We start from the raw sequence: 21,612 nt of genomic DNA on the forward strand, positions 1-21,612 counted from the left end.
CACATGAATCAATTTGTCATGTTTGAAAAACCATTCAGATGTCTTTGAGTTCTTCGCATTCAGATATTTTTTATTTTATATATAGACTATTTTATTTACTACTGCTATCACTATTGTATTATAGGAATAAATACACATATTAGAATTTTACTAATTAAAAAAAATCCCGTTGTTTGTCTTGCTTTCTATCTTACTAATACTAATATTATAAATGCGAATGTTTAGATGGATGGATGTTTGATTAAAGGTATGTGGAACGACTAAACGGATCTCGTAGCAATATGGCATAGATGTAGAACATAGTCTGGAAGAACACATATGGTATTTATTAACTATTATTTCGTGTGGACAGAGTCTCGGGTGACTGCTAGTATCACAATATATCTTAATCGAATTGAACGCAATCACAACAAAATCACACCAGCGATCCGTGTTGATAACGATCGTGTGTAGCGGTCGCGCTGCGCCTGACATTGACGGATATCCGCGCGGCTAGAGATTATACCCGCCTTTTGTGACGGATACCGCGCCCGGATTATCCGGGGGTGTCGACGGAGCACGGATAAGGCGGTTGAGAATTTATAAAAAAAAATGTCATCGTTAACGTCTCTTGGTATTGGATTTTCACATGAAATTTTATATCTTGCTTTGAACTAATTTTGTAAATAACCCTAAAAGAGCTGAACAGATCTGGATAAAAATTGGTATAGATATAGATTATAGTCTTATATAGCACTTAGGATACTTAGTTTTATAATTCCGAGCTTACAAAGTCACTAGCGACAGATATAGTACGTAAGTTTTATTAGCGGTCGATAACTGTCTCGTGTACCTTAGTAATTCCGATTAGATAATCTGAGATATTATGGCATTTATTAAAATACATACAAATACATATAAAAAACAGTTTTTCTAGAGAGAAATAAAGTAAAAAAAAACTTGAGGATTCAGTGTGAAATGTGGATTTAGGCAAGCGGACCGCTTTTAACATTAATGACACCTAAGCCGGGCGATGTCAGTGCGAGTGACGCTGACAGATGTATGCCACAGGACGTGTAGGGATGTACCGCACTCCTTACTCAGAGGGAATGGAAAACTTATTAGCGACTAGCTAACGCCGGCGATTCCGTCCGCGAGGTATTAAAAAAACTTATTAGTCTATGTGTTCTTCCAGACTATATTCTATTTGTATGTCAAATTTCATAGAGATCCGTTCAGCAGTTCTGAAGATACGATAAAAATCCAAGAATTCATTCAAACATTTGCACTTATAATATTAGTAAGATAACTTAAATGAGTTAGACAATTCTGCAAATAAAAATTATATATAGATATCTCGATAAATATATTTAAAATAGTTTTTTTTTAATTCTGTCTGTATCAAGTTCCCGTCTCGTGTAATCTCCATCAAAGTTGGACTGATTTTAACTGCAAGTTAACTGTATGTAGTAGGATATATGTGAGAATAGGTGGCATATGATTTTACTTCTGCGTTTAAGAAGTCGCGGACTGCTAGCTTTGTTTTCTTTGGACACGTTCTATATTTTTTATTGATTGGAAGTTTATACGAGTTAATAGTTAAGAAGGAACATTGCAAAATTCAAGTTGAACGCTCAATAAAATTACTATTCCCATATACATTTATTTATCTTATTTTTAATATAGAACATTTCATATCCAAAAAAAAAATATATGTACAAAACATATATTAAAAATAGAACACCACCGGCTGCGGAATCCCATGACTCAAACAACCAGTGGTAAGGGCTACAGAGACAGGACGCGCGGTTTCTAGGATAACTGCCTTTTGTATCGGGCCCTTAATCCAACTGTGTAGCGAGAGCTTCTTGAGATGTTGGTCGAAGTTTTTCGCTATCAAAAATTACTATTATTTATAATACATTAAAAATAAATTCTTTTAAGTATTTAACACAACTATAGTTATGTGCAATATTTTTAAGGCATCTTTGTAGACCGTCAAAGCTCTGATCAGTCCAGCAACTGATCTGATCTTTGGCCTGCTGATAGATTTGTATATTATATTACCTAGCCTAAATAGATTAAACTATATTGACTAATCGACGATTTTTCGATTGTCCATCAGTCAGACTTCTTGAATTTATAAATTACCTTTAGTATATTTTTAATAGTAAAAGTTCACTTTGTGTGTACAGACACTTCGATAATTCCACACTTCCGTCCTCGCGATCTCCCGGGTGACAAATGGACGGGCATCGTAAATTGAGTTTGTGTGCTCCGAGACGCGGCGCTTAATCATCGTTTTCCCTTGCATCTTGCAACTCAGTTTAGTGGGATATTAATGGACGTACAATCAAAATTTTAAAGGCATTTTGTTTGATAATTTCATCTATTTGAAGTCTAGACAAAAGTACAAAGGAATAATTTAAATCACTCGCCTCTATGATATCCCTTTAATATGTCGCTGTTTGGAAATTACATATTTTGAATCTTTACGAATTAAAAAACTAGTTAAAGTTAAAAGCGATATGTTTGTTCACTTGTTTTGACTACGAAAATCAACGATAATATTCTGTTCACTGTACGTTTTTATAACAAAGGCAACTTGTTAGCTCTGTTTACTTCGTTTAGTATTAGATTTGACTTTTAGAATACTTTTGGCGACACTCAATCGGAATAGACTTTACAGACTTCAATTTACTTTATACCAACGCCCTGAAAACTCAGGTTGTAACATAAAATTGCTGTTATTGATTACCTATACAATGTTATTTCTAGACCCCGACGGCATAATATTTTACTACCGAAGACGTGTGCACACTACTACAAGCACTCACACATATGTACTAACGCACACATGTGCAGCTTAAGAAAAATACTTCGTGTCGCGAGTTTTTCTTAGGAACTATGATGTCATGGAGAGGTCACGTTTAATTTAGTTTCAATAATAAGTAAACTTACAATTAATCTGTCTTTAATAGTCTTGAACTTATTTGAAGTTATTTCTATTGTTTATACAGACGATATAATATATACAAGAGTCAGAAGTGTTTTATTCATTTATTAAGGAGTACGATTTTTTACATCCAAAGTTCTATTAGTCTGTTTAAATTGACTGACACATATTATAACATAAGGTTGGCGTGCAAATAGTATTTGTATAATGTCGACAAGAAATTCGTATGTACGCTTCTTAAAGTATAATCAAGACAAAAAAAACGAAATCTGGGATTGAACCCGTGTCCTCTTGCGTAGATGGTTGGCGTAGGCCAAACGTAGCATTTGTACAAATTCGTCTACGATCAAGTCAATATTCTGTACGCATATTTGTAAAATATACTTATGTATCTCTAATCTAAAATAAAATAAAAAATATTAAAGTATTACGTTTAATCGTCTCCATACCTTTTCGAACTATGCGCTTCACATATGTACACGTTCTGCGTCACACGTGAATAACTCCATCCCACTCAGTCATCTCACGTCGGAAAGGGACACTGCACAAGTTTAGGACTAACATTTTATATGTTGGCCGGGTCATGGATATAAAAATCGTTTTCCCGACATATACGTGGGATATATAAATAGGTATATATGCGCCATACCAATGTAACAGCGTCGTATAAGGCATTAGAAATCCTCAATAATAGAGAATTATTGCTATTGTGTTGGCCTGTTTAGGATTGTGTGTATTTTTCGAATCATTTCTAAAGTTTCTTTCAAGAAAAAGATAAAGAGAATTTCTTTGTATAAAAGACCAAAATATTAACAAGTAAATGTAATGAGCAGACTAATAGTGCTACGACTAATAAATGAATGCGTAAATCTTAATAATATAAATCCGAATGTTTGGATGAATGCATGTATGTTTGTTTGAATGTATCTCTAGAACTAAGCGTCGGTGGCTCAGGGGTTAAGACTTGCAAACTGTAGATCCTTTTTCAAATCCAGCTATGTACCAATGTGTTTTTCTATTTCCAATTTACATATGTACATTTATCCGACGTTCTTACGGTGAAGGAAAACATCGCGATGTAACCTGCACATATCTAAGAAATTCAAAGATATGTATGAAGTCAACCTACACTGGGCCAGCGTGGTTGACTATGGCCTAATCACCAATAACTTAGGGTACTCTCCAATCCCTACGGTAGGGACGTATAGTGAGCTGATGATAATCTCTGGAACTGCTCAAGGGATCTCGCTAAAACCTCTCATAGATGTTGAACGTATTTTATTTTATTCCATGTGGATAGAGTCGCGCGCGACAGTTAGTAGCAAATAATCACTGCTTAACATCAGGTAGTAACTTAAACATTAGATATACTTAATAAAATTAACATTGTATGTTTGTCCAACAGCACTGCCAACAGAAAGATGGCCTGGAATACGCCGCGTGGTCTCGACCACGAGGCGCCATGGCCATCAAACAAGGCTACGAGGTGAGACTGGAATTGTTAGAGTAGACCAAACTTGTTTTGCTCACTGTACTGTTCGAAATGTTTCATTTACTTTTCTTTCTATGATTTGCGTTTGAAAATGTAATGTTATTATTTTTTTGCTTACTTTAAAGTTTAGTTTTAGATAGTTAATAGACTTTATTGTAAATAGATTTTTTATCAATCTTTTCTTTTTATTCATAGTTTGCTGATTTAGTTTTTTTATCAGTATCGTAGAACTATCTTATGTATCTTTTGTTACCGTACAATTCAAATGCCGTGAAACTTATTAATACGATTTTTACGGCAGTGGAATCCTACGGTCAGAAATATTAATATGATACAAAATAAATCTGTTAACTAAAAAACTAAAAAACAAGATTTGCCATCACAATACGACAATTGGGAGAGGAGCATCGAATAGAATCTATTTCCTCAATATCTTTTTAATCGATTAGACTCTAGGCCGTCGCAATGGAATATACTTGCAAACAACAACAACTAACGCCAATAACATAGAGGGGTAGGCCTCTGCCACGGAGTTCCATTTGGCACGATCCTGACACACCTCTCTCACTTCTACATTTATACATCTATGCTCATTTACGGTTTCTGGTGCTCTTAATACAGCCCTTCTTGAGTATATCATCAATGTGGACAGTACACGTTCGTTCGGGACTATTCCAATCCACATACAAACCTTACTTACTGACTTTGCTGGCGGTGTAACCCAAAGTCAGCTTTGGCCTCCGACACACGAGACCACCAAAATCGCCTGTCTTGTGCCGTCTCCTGCCACCATCGCTGGACAGTCACAAACTTACATATATACGCGTGAAAATATTCCCCATGAGTCAGTCTTGTAATGTATGCCCAAAGATTTGCATCGTATTATAATAACGATTAATTATGATAATCGATGAATTGTAAGTCGTGGAAAAATACCACATTAACGTTGAACCGGTTATTATGTAAAACGTTTTAAATAAATTACAAACAATTGTTTATAGTATCATCGTACATACTAGCTTTTATACTAGTTTCGTTTAATTATAAAAACATTATTTATATAGTAAACTATTTTTAATCAGAAAATGACGGTAGTTTGCTTCTTTTATTAGGTAGCAAACGAGCATATGGCCATTGACATCCGCAATTGCAGATGCCTTGACTACCGTTAATCGACCACCTCCCACGTAGCCAATTCCTCCCCATCCTTTCTGTTATATTTGCGTTATATTTAGCTCGTTCACGTACCGACACGTGTTGCCGGTCCAAAGGTCTGACATTGACTGACACTCGAGACAAACAACAATACAGTTATGCTTATACGACACTTTCACAATAAGAAAAGGTAGGAATAGAAGAGTAATACTGGGTCGCAGGAATTGCTTCCACTTCACGCGTGTCTTTTGTGTGGTCGTGGTATTGCACTGGGTGAACCGGTCCATTCGTACATCAGATGTTGTTGGGCTGGTGTCTACAATTATAAAAAGTAGTTGTCGCCTTCAACTCTATTACGCATTACACGGAATTTAAAAAAAAAACTTAATAGCCTTTGTGCTCTTCCAGACTATGTTCTACATCTATGCCAAATTTCAGCGAGATCCGTTTAGCTGGAGATACCTTCCAACATCCATCCATCCATCCAAACATTCGCATATATAGTATTAGTAAGAAGTAAAATATTAGTAAGATTGCTGTAGAAATAATTGTCGTATTCTGTGTTACGCGAGCATTTTTATATATTACAATTATTCCTAAGAATATATCCCTTTAAAGTGCTATTAAATTTTCTCAAAGTTATATGGCAATGCCGTAGTAAAAATTTTCCAATAAAAACTACATTTATTACTGTTCTTTTAAAGTTTCATCGCGAGTAATAATCAATAATAGGAAATAAAGCTTGCATTTTAAATATAACACCGCTATATTTGTGTTCTTTTTAAACAAGTTGGTTTGATAATGACAATTTGAAAATACTAACAATTATGCCAGTTTTTTCACGATACATAACTAATGAATTGCGATTCAAGAACTCATGGAAATCATGGAAATCATGGAAATCCTTGTTACTCTGTTAGGTTTCCAAATATTTACATCTAACCTTAAAATACTCAAAGTGTGTCAAAACATCGTCCATCCAAGTTGGGGGTAGTTTACGTCAAAACTCGCTATTAGCGGCGATAGATGGCGCTGTATTAAACTATTTCTGTACAACGCCCGGACGTCGACGTAAGATATTTTCCTTTTACGACACAGTATAAAAGTATTTCGTTGAATATCGCAAGATTTACGGTTTATTACGTCATTTTTAAGGTTAGAAAACTCTTCATTCTACCTACGGATTCGGAGGTTATTACTATTTTATTGGTTATCAAGAAAATTATAATACACGTAAAAGAACAGATTCTATGACTTCATTAAAATGTATAGAACGCAAAAATATATTTCATATACAGACTCATTTGTTTCAGTGGTTTTGAAACAAAAGACAATCTAGGAGTAAATGTTTATAGGATTGATTTTCTTCTAGCGTCTTCGCTCGAGCTCTTTTTTAACGTCTCGTTATAACTCTGCGTTTGCGGCTCTCGAGTTATTAACGTTTTAAAATGACTCTTATTTCCTTATCACAGTCTTCAAAATGTTACATTGTACCATAACTTGCGTTAACATTAAATAAATTAGAAAAAAAAAAACAGAAATTTTGTTTGAATGAGGAATAAGCCTGGAACCACGTAACAAGATGGCGTTGTCATGTTCCACTAGTTATAAACCGTATTTTCTTACTAATCTTATTAATATTATAAATGCGAATGTTTAGATGGATGGATGTTGATGACCTCGATGAAATTTGGCATTCATTTAGAACATAGTCTGGAAGAACACTTACTATTAATTTTTTTTAATCCCGCGCGGACGGAGTTACGGGCGACTGCTAGTAATTAAATAAATATACTGTTAAATTAAAAATCTTTTCATAATATCGATATAACCTCAAACTACGGATGTGAACACTTAAATTAAATTTCAAGTCGCGTTGGTAGAGGGCGTTATCTACGCGAAATTAATTCGCAACGGACCGCTACGAGAGGGTCCCCATAGTTTCTGATTTATAGTTTGGGTTCGATTCGTTACGTTAGCTCACACAAATTTGCTTTCTCATTACTTAAAACTATCGCACAGTTTTGGGGAACTATGTTTTTTGGGTAAAATATTGATATCCTTGTATATTTGTGTTCAGCACATAACTATCCAAACGGGATATTTTGTTGTATGTTTAATTTTGTGACGCTGTTGTCTGCACCATTACAAACATAAATGAGACATGAAACTTAAGCTTAGTTTCATGTTTATTTAGATACTACTGGTATAATAAAAATCTACAATAAGGAACTACTTAAGTAATTAAATTGTGTAATCATTAAACATCTCACAGTGGTAGAGCCCGCTTTAACATCTTCGCACGTATCGGCCCGGCTCGCCCGGTGAAATACCACGACCACACAGAAGACAGGCGAGAAGTGGAAGCAATTCCGTGTTTCGCCTGATGAGTGTGCGTCCCGGAGGCCTAATTTACTACTCTTTCTCTTCCCACCCTTTTTTTCTAAAAAATGGACGGGAAGTGGACTTTCCGGATGAGAGGATGAATGGAAAGGGAAAATATTTTCTTTCTGTGCATCCTCTCCTCCGTCGATTAAAGGTAGGCAAAGCATATGCAATTGCGTGTGGCTATGGGCAACGGTCACTTCGCTATTTTAGCGATTTCAACTGGCCGCTCGCTCGTTTCCCGCCTTATGATATTAAAAAATCTCGGAGTCTTGTTGTTTAAATATGACGATGATTGAACAATACATAATATACAGTATGATTTTTATAAAATTGAAAAAAATATTACTATTATACTCTAACGAAAACCTTATCTCTTATAGAAGACAAACTGGTAAACAAGTGTCGTGTAAAAACTATTCACAGCAAAGGGTGACGTGTAATAATTTAGTTAAGGAGGTCCGGAGATAAATTAATAACACACGATTGGTCTGGTCGACGGCGCGGTCACTGAGTTATGGCACTTTAGCCTCGGACCACATTAAAATATTAGTTTTAAACTGCCCTACGACTTCGACTCGTTTCAGTTGGGGGAAGTCTACAGAGATGATACTACGCATTTATAACTTAATTAAGCTTTTAGCATCAACAGTCATGTGTTATATATTTACAAAATAAAAACAGCTTTTTGACGTAGCTTTTTATACTCGAATGTGACGAATAAGCAAGCCTTAGACCTGTCGTAATATAATAAAAATGTCGTAACAAAGTTCTAAATCATCAATGAAAATTATTTGCATTGTCTGTCATTCTATTTGTAACTCATTAGGATTCAAACCTATGACCTTGAAACAATTTTCTTTCTAAATAAACATTGCACATCCTCACATAATTTCTATGACCAATTTGATGAATAATTTTAAGAAAAATATAATAAAACTAATAATTTACATGTTAAAGAGATTCGCGAAACAATTCCAAGATAAATTTGAAGGAATTAATAACAGAGAGCATTAAGATAAACTAACTCGGACATTCGGAATTAGTTAAAGTTATCTTCGTAGAAAATGACCATTGTCTGCAACCCTTTATCTTGCAACTATTTATTTGCAAGTCCAAACTCTTGACTTGTGCACAAACTAATGTTGGGTTTATGATTTATTATGTATCCGTTTAGACTAAGTTTTAAACTCTTATAAATCACAATAAGAGTTATGTTTAAATTTTTACTACGAATTAATATAAATCGTATTATTGTTTTTATTAATAGATTGATGTGCAGTCATGTTGTACTAGTCTAGTTAGTACTCACAACTAACATATGTTGCAACCCCTAAGGTGAAATGTAGTTCATAATGTTCAAAAACTTTTCAATCAATCTCTGGGTATTCAATGTCAGAAAACTTTGTAACATTTACCCAACCAAACTTCGTTACAACAGACGGATGCTTTGACAATGAACTTTCTTATGTTTCAGGCCAAGATGAGTACGGGGGACGGTACAGTTGGCGGCCACCAGAAGGCGGATGACCGTCTCGGCCACCATCAGTCCATGAGTCAGATGCTGTATGGCGCCGGTCTGGGCCCTGGACGGTCAGGTAAGTAACTATTGTAGGAATACTTGGCATTTACGGGCAATTACTAAACTACTGTATTTTGGCCACATCACTTAATATAAAGTATGACAAAACTATAATAGTTTTATCATTGTAAAGGAATGGCCTTCTAATATGCAGTTTAGTAACCTAGCACACTGATCGTGGGTTTCTAAGACCAAAATTCCCGTTAAAGACATATTGTTATCTCTGTTTTATCAAAGACAATGTCAGGGTTGACGATATCTTTAAAACAGAGTCTCAGACACCAACGATAAATGAGGAACCTAATAAGAAATTATGGTAAAACAAATTTTTGGGAAAAATTTTATGCTAAAAAAACTGTTTTCTAGTTTCATATAGGATTCGAATCATTAAACGATAGCATCAATCAACATCAACCATTTCCAACTCGCTCCTCCCTTCCAGGGTCATCGTCGTCATCTCCAGTAGGAGGCACGGGCGGTGGTAGCGGGCTGTTGGTGGTACCGCAGCCGCTCGGCAAAGGCCCTGCTAAACTGCAGCCTTTGCACGCGCATGCCAGGAAGTACCACTGCAAGATGTGTCCTCAGGTAAGCATCGATTTTAATTTCAATAGTTCTACTAGCTGTCGCCCGCGATTCCATCCGCGTGGAAATAAATGTAAACTTAAGTGATAGCTTATGTGTTCTTCCCTATGTTCCCACTATGTTCTAGATTTACGCCAAATTTCGTCAAGATCCAGTCAGCCGTTCTGGAGATATCTTCTGACAAACATCCATCCATTCGCAATTATAATATTAGTAAGAAGTAAGATATAAAATAATTTCTGAATCAAAAACTATAAGACCTTTACGTGCAAAAATGCTCCTTTGTCATAGTTGGCTATCAAAAAGGATTCTAAAATCTGGCTCGAAGGACCAAAGATGGCCGACTCGCGGACCGTCGGCGAAATGATAATGAACGCCAACGCCGGCTGTCACTCATCAAAATTCAATTCGTCAACTGTGTCATGTACCGTCCACAAAACAAATAAATCAGTTTACACTTTTGTATCGCATGTCTAATATTATAAATGCGAATGTTTGGATGGCTGTTATAAGATATTTTCAGAATGCATACGTCTCGTTGAAATTAGCCATAGATGTAGATCATGGCCTAGAACACATCGGCTACTAATTTTTTTTCTCGCACCGACGGAATCGAGGGCGACAAGTTATAACTGAAACCGTAAATATTGCGATTTGTAAATCATTTCTTTAAATTTATCTTTCTTTGCCTTTATTAAATCAATAATCTAGTCGCTGATTTTTACTTTTTCGTAGAAATGCATATTTTCAAAACCTACATTACATGCCAACTGCATTAAAAAAATATGAATTCATTTTTATATCGTCAGTTTGTTGTTTACGATATATCGTTGTATTGTCATATCAAGTTGAACTTTTCAATAATAATTGTCATTTTATTTGCTGACCGTACTCGCGTGTTGCCCTACGTAAACTGTAATTATTTGTCTATCGTGACTTTTTTGCGCTACCGTAATGCGTTTAGCGGTGGAAATAACGCATCTCGTAATTAAAACACAAACGTTATCATATCATCGTTTACTTTTAATAATTTACTTGGTAAACGTTAGCTGTTACTAGGAATATATTCTGCCTTTTAAGATGTATTTTTTCAACATAGAAAACTTATTTATTTGCATAACAATTGAATAAAGTATACGTTCAAACGCTTTGAATTTGCTGTGATCGTTATTCAATTGTTTTTTTTATGTGAATCAACTCGCTCGTTTAATATTTTTATTGACTGAAAAGAGTAATTAAATTTACAAATGTTCTATTGTCATGACATGTTTTTATTTCATGATTAATTATATTCACAATAACTTACAAATCGTACTAATAATAATGACATACTTTTTTAATACCTAAATGCTTCTTAACTATCATTCTATTTTATGTGCTACTAGTTGTCGCCCGTGACTCTGCGCGATATAAAAAAAACTTAATAAGTAGCCTATGTGTTCTTCCAGACTATGTTCTACATCTATGCTAAATTTCAGCCAGATCTGTTATCTTTCCGGAGGTACTTACAAACATCTAAATATTCGCATTCATAATATCAGTAATATTAATAAGATTTAGACGTCTAAATGTACAATTAGATTACGACATAAGTTCTACATGTCTGTTTATTCTTGTACGGATTTTTACAGTGCGGTTGACGCACAATAAATTTTGGAATCAAAGACAATCTTGTTCATAGAAACAATCAATGTATATTCTAATATTATAGAGAAAACGAACCATAGATGTCTAAATTCAAAATCAGGCATCTTTAACTTTAAGAACCTAAGCTACTTACATCTTCCATTGTTTTATATTTTAAAAAAAAGTTCCAAACATTCTCCGACTGTCTTATCTAATTAAAAGAAAAAAAAACTTATCATATGAAATAAAACTTTATGACCTTAAATCGAAAGTTCTAAATCGAATGCCGATGCTTTTACTACGCGACATCACGTGGCTTTCTAATCAAAACTGCGGGCGCTGTGGAATGTCATCACAAAAATGTCCCAAACGCTGTCGAGGCGGTGAGGAGAAACGGACAGACGGACAGACAAAAAGTCGAATCGGCTAATACTTATTGCGTTTGTGTAAATTTTCGCATTCCCCGGTCGGGACGTTACGCTTTTGGGTTTCGCCGATTGGCATTTGTTGACAACATTTTGGTAAAAAATCATGTTTTGTATCAAACATTTCGTCTTGTAAATTTCTCCTGTAACCTCCATCCCTTACAAGGTAAATTGGACTTATAAAGAATCACTAAATTGGTATACAAACGTACCAAAAACCAATATTTGCATTTTTAAATTACTAAGTAACAGCTATCTATACTCGTCATCTATTTTAGTATGTACCTTATCATATTTATTGATATAAAATATTTTATATCTAATTTAATAAAATGCTTATTAAGATTTTACACATGTTTAGTTCACATGTGTAAAATCTTAATAAATCATTGAAAAATATGTAGAGTTAGAAAACAATTGTCATCAATGCCTTTGAAAAGTGTTAACATTTATTACTTCAAAGCGATTATCAAACGATTTATATCATAAGATAACAAATGTTATCACCAATTAGATCTCCTATAATTAAAACATAAAAATATCAACAATCTCGGAATGAATTCAAACATTGAACTTTAGCAAAAAAGTTGAGCGCGCCTCGCCACCCGTTTGTAGCTACCGACCGACGCCAAAATGTTTGACGAAACAAAACCTATTGTACCATCGTAACTTTTTAAACAGTTTATTGCAAAAAAACACTAGTGGAAAGTTAATTCCTACTTCTTTTTAGTATAATATTAAGATTAAATGAATTTATATTTCGCTAGAAAATTGTAAATTATTAGAGTAAGTTGTTAATCTTTTTTTATTATCTTGTTAGAAGTCTAGCTTGTTATAATGTCTAAAATATTTTAAATACGAGATGCTGATAATCTTACTAATACTATAAATGCGTAAGTTTAGATCAGTGGTTACCAAACTTATTTTGTCTACTGCCCACTTTGAGAATAAATATGTTTTTAGCGCCCCCATATTTTCACATATTTAAAAACCACTATAACTTCAAATTAAATTAATTAATTATTGTGACCTATATATGTATATTAACGGAGAATTCTAAACGAAACTTTTACTATAACCCGCAACATGAGACCTGCAGCGCCCACAAGGGGGCGTTATCGTTCACTTTGGGAAAGGCTGGTTTAGATGGATGGATTCCTGTTAGAAGGTATCTCCGGAACGGCTTCGTCTTCATCAAATTTGATAAAGATGTAGAACATAGTCTTGAAGACCACATAGGGTTTTTTAATCACATGTGGACGAAGTCACAATAGCTAGTAGATAAATAAAAATATGGATAAATTTGCTATGAAAATGCTTAATTTTGTCAATTTGGTTTGACGTAACATATTAAAGCATCAATTTACGGTCTCTATTCACCCCTTATATTAACACCCTGACTACTTTAGCAAAACTAAATGCGCCCAATAACATACACTCCGCAAACGATCAAGCAAATTCCTATCATTACATGAAGCACTCTACATTTGTCGAACAATGTTAAATTAATTCTTAGATAAAAGAAAAAAGAACCTTAAGTTCAAAGACATAGCATCTATGTCAATAGCAAATCTAAATTTGCAGACACTCTATGAAAATCGGTAATGTATTCGGATGGTAAAATTGAATTTATATGATAATCCACTTTATTGCGTTGGTAGTAGAGTTGAAGATGCGTTATTCGTTTATAGAACGTAACGGTAAGTTGGATGGGCACTTATGGGCGTCGATTTTTCATGAAAAGAAAATCACATCTACTTCCGGTCATCTGTCTGATCTATACGGACAGACGGCGCGGCAAATTTACTAGATGTTAGATATTTTGTATTGTTCAGTTCTGAAAATATTGGCGACTTTGCAATAACTTTACTTGGGTTTAAATGTAAGTTATATGTAAGTTACCTATACCAAAGATTCACTTTAATATAAATATCTTATTTAATAGCTGTTATACAGAGAAATAAGTGTAAGTAGAATTAAAAACAAATAATAATAAAAGCTCGTCGTTCGTAACAGTTTTATAAGTAGAGGCAAAATAATTTGCAATAATTCACACTGTTTGTTTGTTTTTATCAAATTGAGAACTTTAATGCAATTTATAATAAAATAGTAGTTTAATTACACAATTTTTTTTAAAATAATTGACACAATAAATAATTTATACAATATTATATAATAAAATAGTTGTCATATAAAATTATAAATAGTTTTTATATATATAATTGTGACTATGCATTTAATATGCGTTAAATGAAGACATAAAAATATAACTTCATTTTGTCTCGTCAAGATTTACCGCCGTTGGGCCATAAAACCGGCTGTTTTACACAAGACGCACGCAAGTCGCGATGACCTCGGAACTCGCAGGCAGGTGGGCGGCGCACGCGGCCGCTTTCTGCAATTATCACTTGACACCGGACGACAATTGACATTATTTTTGGAGCCACGAAGTGCCTATATATTTACTTTTTTATAATTCGCGGATTAATTTACGTATACATTTATCTTACTACCAATTGAACTTTTACTTAGTGCAATTTTAATATGATTTGAATTTATCTTAATACTTTTTGTGATTTTAAGGATACGTCTTTAAAAATGTTAGGGAAGAGAGAGAGAGAGAGAGAGTGATAAAACAGCATTGCCGTTATAAATAATAGAATACTGCAACGCTTAAGTCGATTTCTTTTTTATTTATTTCACATGAAATATCGATAATAATAGTTATCGTAAAGACAGATTAATTTAGATCGCTTAGATTTGCTCTAAAAAAATAAAATAGAACGACTAGATGGTAATCATTGTTTAGTGAAATATATATACAGAGCTAAACAACCAGTAGATTGAATAATTGTCTTTGATTCGCATACTTCGCGGCCCAACCGTGTAAGCGGGCGTTAGACGAAGCGTGCAACTTAGCATTTTCATATTTAATCTCCCTTTTTACGACCGTTAAACAGTTTCAAGCTTATCGAGACACAGGCTTTGTATTTAATTTAAAACGCTTTATTAATTTGACGGGCAAAAAGAGGCAACACTTTTACTTGCGATAAATGCAGTTAATTTATAAAACAACGGAAGTCAATAATTGTGTACTTAGTAACCAACAATTGTGACGGATAACGTCTTTCATTTATTACAAGTTAGAAGAAAATATGTAATTTTATGATGTAGGCGTTTATTAGTAATTTATTTTTTATATCTACATACATCTTTAGCACAGTTTACATTAACAAGTTTTATTTTATAATTAGTAACCGCTTTATCGTTATATAGATACAAATATTTTCTTTCTATGCATCCTCTCCTCCGTCGATTAAAGGTAGGTAACGCATATGCAATTGCGTATGTCTATGGGCAACAGTCACTTCGCTATTGCAGTGATATCAGGTGGCCGCTCGCTCGTTTCACGGTGAAATTTTGCCACAATAAGGGTTTAACAGCTACTAATATACTAGGATAATGTAATTAGAAAAAGAAAATGATCTCTTACTGATGTACAGTCCTTTTATAGTTACTCAAACACACCTTTAGTTTACTGTCATGTGTTAGGCCATACAGAAACGTTAACTGCTTACTAAGAGTACCCTTAATATAGATTTCTCATATTAAAACTAGGGAATATCAGTGACCACTTAACTAACTTATAATACGGTCTTTATTTAATTACAAAAGTCTTCTTTAAAGATTTAAAGATATATTTAATAACTTCCTAAACGTGTTCATTACGATGACATGTTCGTACCACAAGACCTTTGTCAGACAAAACGCGCGGTCGAAATGTCTAAGCAACCGCAGACCTCAACCGCGACCACAGTCTTGCTTCGAATTAATTCCACTTCGTTTTCATATATCATGGTTGTTTTGACTTAATATTAACTGACAGCCGCATGAGCTATCTACGTACCGAATCTTGTATTCTTATACAAATTGTATCATATTACTCAATATTATGATTACAAATTAGGATCATATCAACAGTTATTTTATTCTCAAAAACATAGCTTTAGCATGTGACTTTGCCCGCGTTGAATTAATAAAATTAGTAGCCTATATGTTCTTCCAAACTATATTCTACATCAGTACCGAATTACAGCGAGATCTGTGAAGCTGTTCTGGAGATACATACTCGTATGTAATAATGAATATCCATCGATCAAAACTTACGCAGTTATATTATCTTTTATATAAATTCTCGTGTCACAATTTTCGTTCTCATACTCCTCTGAAACGGCTTGACCGATTCTCATGAAATTTTGTGAGCATATTGAGTAGGTCTGAGTATCGGCCAACATCTATTTTTAATCCCGCGCGGACGGAGTCGTGGGCGACAGCTAGTTGATTATAAGATTAAGATAATGTTTGAACCAGAATTGTTATATTTATTTTATTATCTCAAATATAATTTATTTCAAAATTTTATTTGTCCAATCTTTGTTATTTAATTTGATAGGAGTATTTATTAATAGGAACGTCGATGGCTCAGTTATCAAGCACTTGACTAGCAATCTGCAGGACCTGGGTTCGAACCCCGCCATGTACCAATGTGTTTTTCGAATTCCGATTTACATATGCACATTTATCCGACGTTCTTACGGTGAAGGAAAACATCGTGATGCAACCTGCATATATCTGAGAAGAAATTCAAAGATATGTATGAAGTCAACTAACCCGCATTTGGCCAGCGAGGTTGACTATGGCCTAATCACCCTTAACTTAGGGTAGGCTCCGAGCCCCTCGGTGCGGACGTATAGTGAGCTGATGATTATGCTGATGATTTATTAATAGCAGTTCCTTACGAAATCTTCTATAATTTTTGGAGAAAAAAATGAGATAGCTTTTTTATAGTAGTAATTACTTTTACACAAGTCATAAGAAATTAAAAATTTAATCACTTAATAAATAAATGAATATGAATAACATATTTAAAGATATTACGGTTCATATTTTACTGAACACAAAAGTTCCTCGTTTAAGCCTTTCTAAGGAACGACGATGTAACCACAAGCTTAGTGGTCAGGAAGAAAAGCGTCGGTAACAAACTACATAGCAAATTCTAAGACATTCTATTTTACAATGGAAATAATTTATTAACTTTAAAATGTTATGAAAAGATATATATAATTTCTTATTGTTTCTTTTAAATAAATTTCAGTTTTATTTATATCTTTAAAAATAATCTATACTTTAAGACTAATAACGACTAATGTTCTTTTATTTCAACTTAAATATTATGTTATATTTATCACTAGACCATCGGTGACTCAGGGATTAAAGCACTTAACTGTCCTGCGGGTCCTAGGTTCGAATCCCGCCGTACAACAATGTGTTTTCCGTCCATAAGTACATTTATCCGACGTTCTTACGGTGAAGGAAAATATCGTGATGCTGCTCATATTCAAAGAAATTCAAAGATATGTGCGAAGTCAACCCGTACTGGGTCAGCGTGTTTTACTTAGGGTAGGCTCCGAGTCTCTCATTGGGGACGTGCAGTGAGCTGATGACGATGATTCATCACTTAAAAATCCTCATAAAGGTATAGAAGCTATAAAATACTATAGTATCCTAAACATCTTTTGCGATACAGAAATCATTTAGCATTTTAATCCTTCATATAAAACTATCCTAATTCCTTAAGATGCATTCCAGACATGCACGAGACCCTTTTAAATACGTGCTAAAAATAGTAAAGGGTGCAACACATCACAGGTTAAACACAGAATCTGAATGACAATGCGTTTGTTCGCTAATAGCCGTTGCGGTGCGAAGTCGCCTTTGTGATGACGCCTTAAGGGAGATAATCCATCATTATAATTTATTCCAGTGATGGCTATATGTTATCGATAAAAAGAAAATTCTTTTTTTTTTATAAATAACTATACGTACCTATGCATAAATATATTGAGCTGACGATTGGAAAAAGTTTAAAAATGCTCTTCAGTTAATCTTAATATTTTTTGATTTTGTTAATAAATTTCTTGTATTGGTTATGATAATTTAGTTAATAAAATGAACAAGTCAATGATTACTAAACAATTTAAGATATTAAATTGCTTCAGAAATATGAAATTTGAAAATACTGAAACGTAATTTGCATATTGACTACTGTTCTTTTACATTTAATTTAATATTGGTTTTTTAGTTTAATATTGTTTGTAATTTACTATATTTTCATACTCTTTCGTTCTATTTTTTATTGTTTATGCACCAACACTTTATACATGTTGTGTTTGTAAGTGAAATTACATGTTTCCTGAAACCTTTTGTTATAGTGCCTAAGATGTATAAAAGAACACATGTACTTATTTTGACGAACCAAATAAACAAATAAATTTATCGTACAAGAATTTATCGATATCGATAAACCTCAACACACAACCCTATACCTCAGCATAAATCAAAATAGCAGATTGATGGTATTATGTCAACATGCACAATCATAAAGAAGATTAGTTTGCATAATAATTGTAATACTTGTCTATTATTGAATAAAACATTAAGGACTAATAAGAGCAGATGGGTCGAGGAATTTGTATGTGAGAAAGTAACTAAGAATCTATAATGGTACTTAAAGTAATTTGTCATTGCTAAAATTTGTAAATCTTGAATAGTTTTATGGAAATTATAAAGATTAGGTAATGTAGATTGAAAAATCGTGAGAATATTTATGAAGATTATTAGTTTAAATTATTTAAATTCGTTTAACTAATGATCCTAGTCTTGGAAATGTTAGGTTACAGTTAACTTAAAATCAGATGTCTGAATTCATCTGAAACTTTAGCTATCTTGTAAGGTTCGTGGAAATTAAATTAATTTTTTAAAAATAATATTGTAAATAATTCATCATAAGCCCTTAAAATACGTCTTATATTAAAGTCTTAAGCTAATTTGGTAAACTGACTTATACCCACGACTCCGTTATTGAAAGATATTAAGTATACTATATGTTCTTCCAGACTATGTTCTACATCTATGCAAAATTTCATCGAGATTCTTTGATTCGTTCTGGAGATATCTTCTAACAAACATCTAAACATTCGCATTTATAATATTAGTGAGATAAAACTTTATGTGTGAAGTCAACCAACCACTTGGCCAGCATGGTTGACTATGGCCTAATCACCCTTAATTTAGGGTAGGCTCCGAGCCACTCGGTGAGGACGTATAGTGAGCTGCTGATGATGATGATGATACCTTTATATTATAAGTATAACTAGCTGTCGCCCGCGACTCCGTCCGCGCGGGATTAAAAATAGATGTTGGCCGATTCTCAGACCTACTCAATATGCTCACAAAACTTCATAAGAATCGGTCAAGCCGTTTCGGAGGAGTATGGAAACGAAAATTGTGACACGAGAATTTTATATATATGATATTTTATAGTACCAGTACTTTAGAATCTATAACAAATTCAAGATTAAAAATCAAACCATTCTAACAAACCACCTCGGTACAAGATTGTGCTTCCAAATAAAAAGGCACAAAACAGTAACGAGAAGTACTTAAACCCTTTGCCACCAAACACAATACATCAATATTCAATAATCGTATAATACTTTTATGCAGGGTTCGGATACAAAACGGCTTATTGAAGCTAATCGAAGGGTTAAGATTTCCTTTTTAAACTACAATAGTAGATTGTATTAGAAAGTAAATATTGATTTAACTATAACTAAGCTAGTTGTCGTCAGCGACTCATTCCGTGCAGTATAAAACATATTTAGTCTGGAAGAACACATTGGCTGTGTTCTTCCAGACTATGTTCTACATTTGTGCTAATTTTCATCAAGATCTGTTGAGCCGTTCCGGAGATACCTTCAAACATCTATCCATCCGTACATCCATCTAATCATTCGCATTTATAATATTAGTAAGATTATTAAGATCTACACGAGTGCTCTACTCTTTTCACCTTACCTTTTTGTCTAACAGTGGATATCCTCTGTCTAATATCTAGACATATTTTCATGTTTACCACAGTGTTTTAGTTCAGGAAGGAGCAATGTTATTAAATGTTTTTGCACACATAAAATAACTATCCTACTAATATTATAAATGCGAACGTTTGGATGGATCTATGTTAGAAGGTATCTCCAGAACGACATAACGGATCTCGCTGAAACCTTGCATAGATGTAGAACTTAGTCTGAAAGAACATACTAATTAAGTTATTGCATTCCTGCGCGGTCGGAGTCGATGGCAACAGCTAATTTGTCTATAAAAAAGTTGCGTGAAATAATCACATTAAAATGCTGCTAATACCCAATACTAAAAGCGCTAAATTTACAAAAAAAAAACATTTTGCACGAAAATTCACTATAAAATCATTAATCAAGTTATTATCTATGGAAATGAAATAAAAAAGTAAATATGCTAAAAAAACTATTAATTCTAAACGCGACAATTACCTAGAACCTACTTATTCTGTGTCGACTCGACGTTCAACAGACTGGTTGAATTATAAAAAAAACGTATCCAGTTTCAAAGTTATTGAACCTATTGATCAATATCTTAGCACGCGTTCCACAATTGTTAATAATAAAATCAATTTCTGTTATGATTTCTATAGCCCTCGCTATATTTTCTATTGATAAAATACATTGCAAAGGGTTAGAAGCGTGTGTTCGATTAACTAAAAGACCAATTTTTTGCTTTTGTATTCGTCTGAATAGAATCATTTTTATTGACAACCGATTAAGTTATTAAATGTTAATTAAACATTGAGATGATACTGCAAAAAGAATACTTAATTATGATTCTAAGTTAAATGATTAGTACCATATCTAGATCTAGAGTCTAGGTGGAACATTCGGAACACAAAAGTGAGGCTTGCTAGAAGTCTCTGGAGGCCTTTTTTGACAAATTACCTCTGTGTTATTATACTTAATATATTCATTGTTTATTTCTTAGTTTTTAATAAAATATAATAATATAAATAGTTGCAACATTATTAAAACACGAATTAATATTTTTTTTTACAACAATAAAACACGTTATTGTGTTTGTTAAAATGAATTTGTTATTACTTTGTTTTAGATTAATGTAATAATATAATAACAGTAATTTTTTTTTATAAATGTTTTCATTTTTTCAATATTCATTTTAACCTATAAAGTAAAAAAAAAAAGTAAAAATTGAAACTTCATGAAATGCAAAAAAATCAATCTATACTATACTATACTACTTGTATCTATTTACTAACTGTCGCCCGCGACTCCGTCCGCGTGTTTGTCTAAAAAATCAAAAAAAAATTTGGGGTGTACTACCCTTTACATTAAGGAGGATGAAAAGTAGATGTTGGTCGATTCTTAGACCTACTCAATAAGCTCACAAAATTTCATGAGAATCGGTCAAACCGTTTCTGAGGAGTATGGGAACGAAAATTGTGACACGAGAATTTTATATATATAAAATAATTTAAACCCAATTA

At 33.4% G+C, this 21,612-nt stretch overlaps 1 protein-coding gene across 3 annotated transcripts in view; it reads left to right on the forward strand.

Moving 5' to 3' along the window:
* Positions 1-21,612, forward strand: part of LOC106123159 (zinc finger protein rotund) — a 126,998-nt gene that overhangs the window by 43,730 nt on the left and 61,656 nt on the right. For 2 of the 3 annotated variants that reach the window (XM_013319354.1, XM_013319355.1), the window contains exons 4-6: positions 4,341-4,421; positions 9,445-9,565; positions 9,992-10,134. In XM_013319354.1, the coding sequence (XP_013174808.1) occupies positions 4,341-4,421; positions 9,445-9,565; positions 9,992-10,134 (345 nt within the window). The remainder of the gene's footprint in view (positions 1-4,340; positions 4,422-9,444; positions 9,566-9,991; positions 10,135-21,612) is intronic. The other variant, XM_013319357.1, reaches the window with a different exon arrangement.

This window comes from Papilio xuthus, unplaced genomic scaffold, assembly GCF_000836235.2.
Source record: "Papilio xuthus unplaced genomic scaffold, Pxut_1.1 DF826159.1, whole genome shotgun sequence".
In the NCBI taxonomy this organism is placed as follows: Eukaryota; Metazoa; Arthropoda; class Insecta; order Lepidoptera; family Papilionidae; genus Papilio; species Papilio xuthus.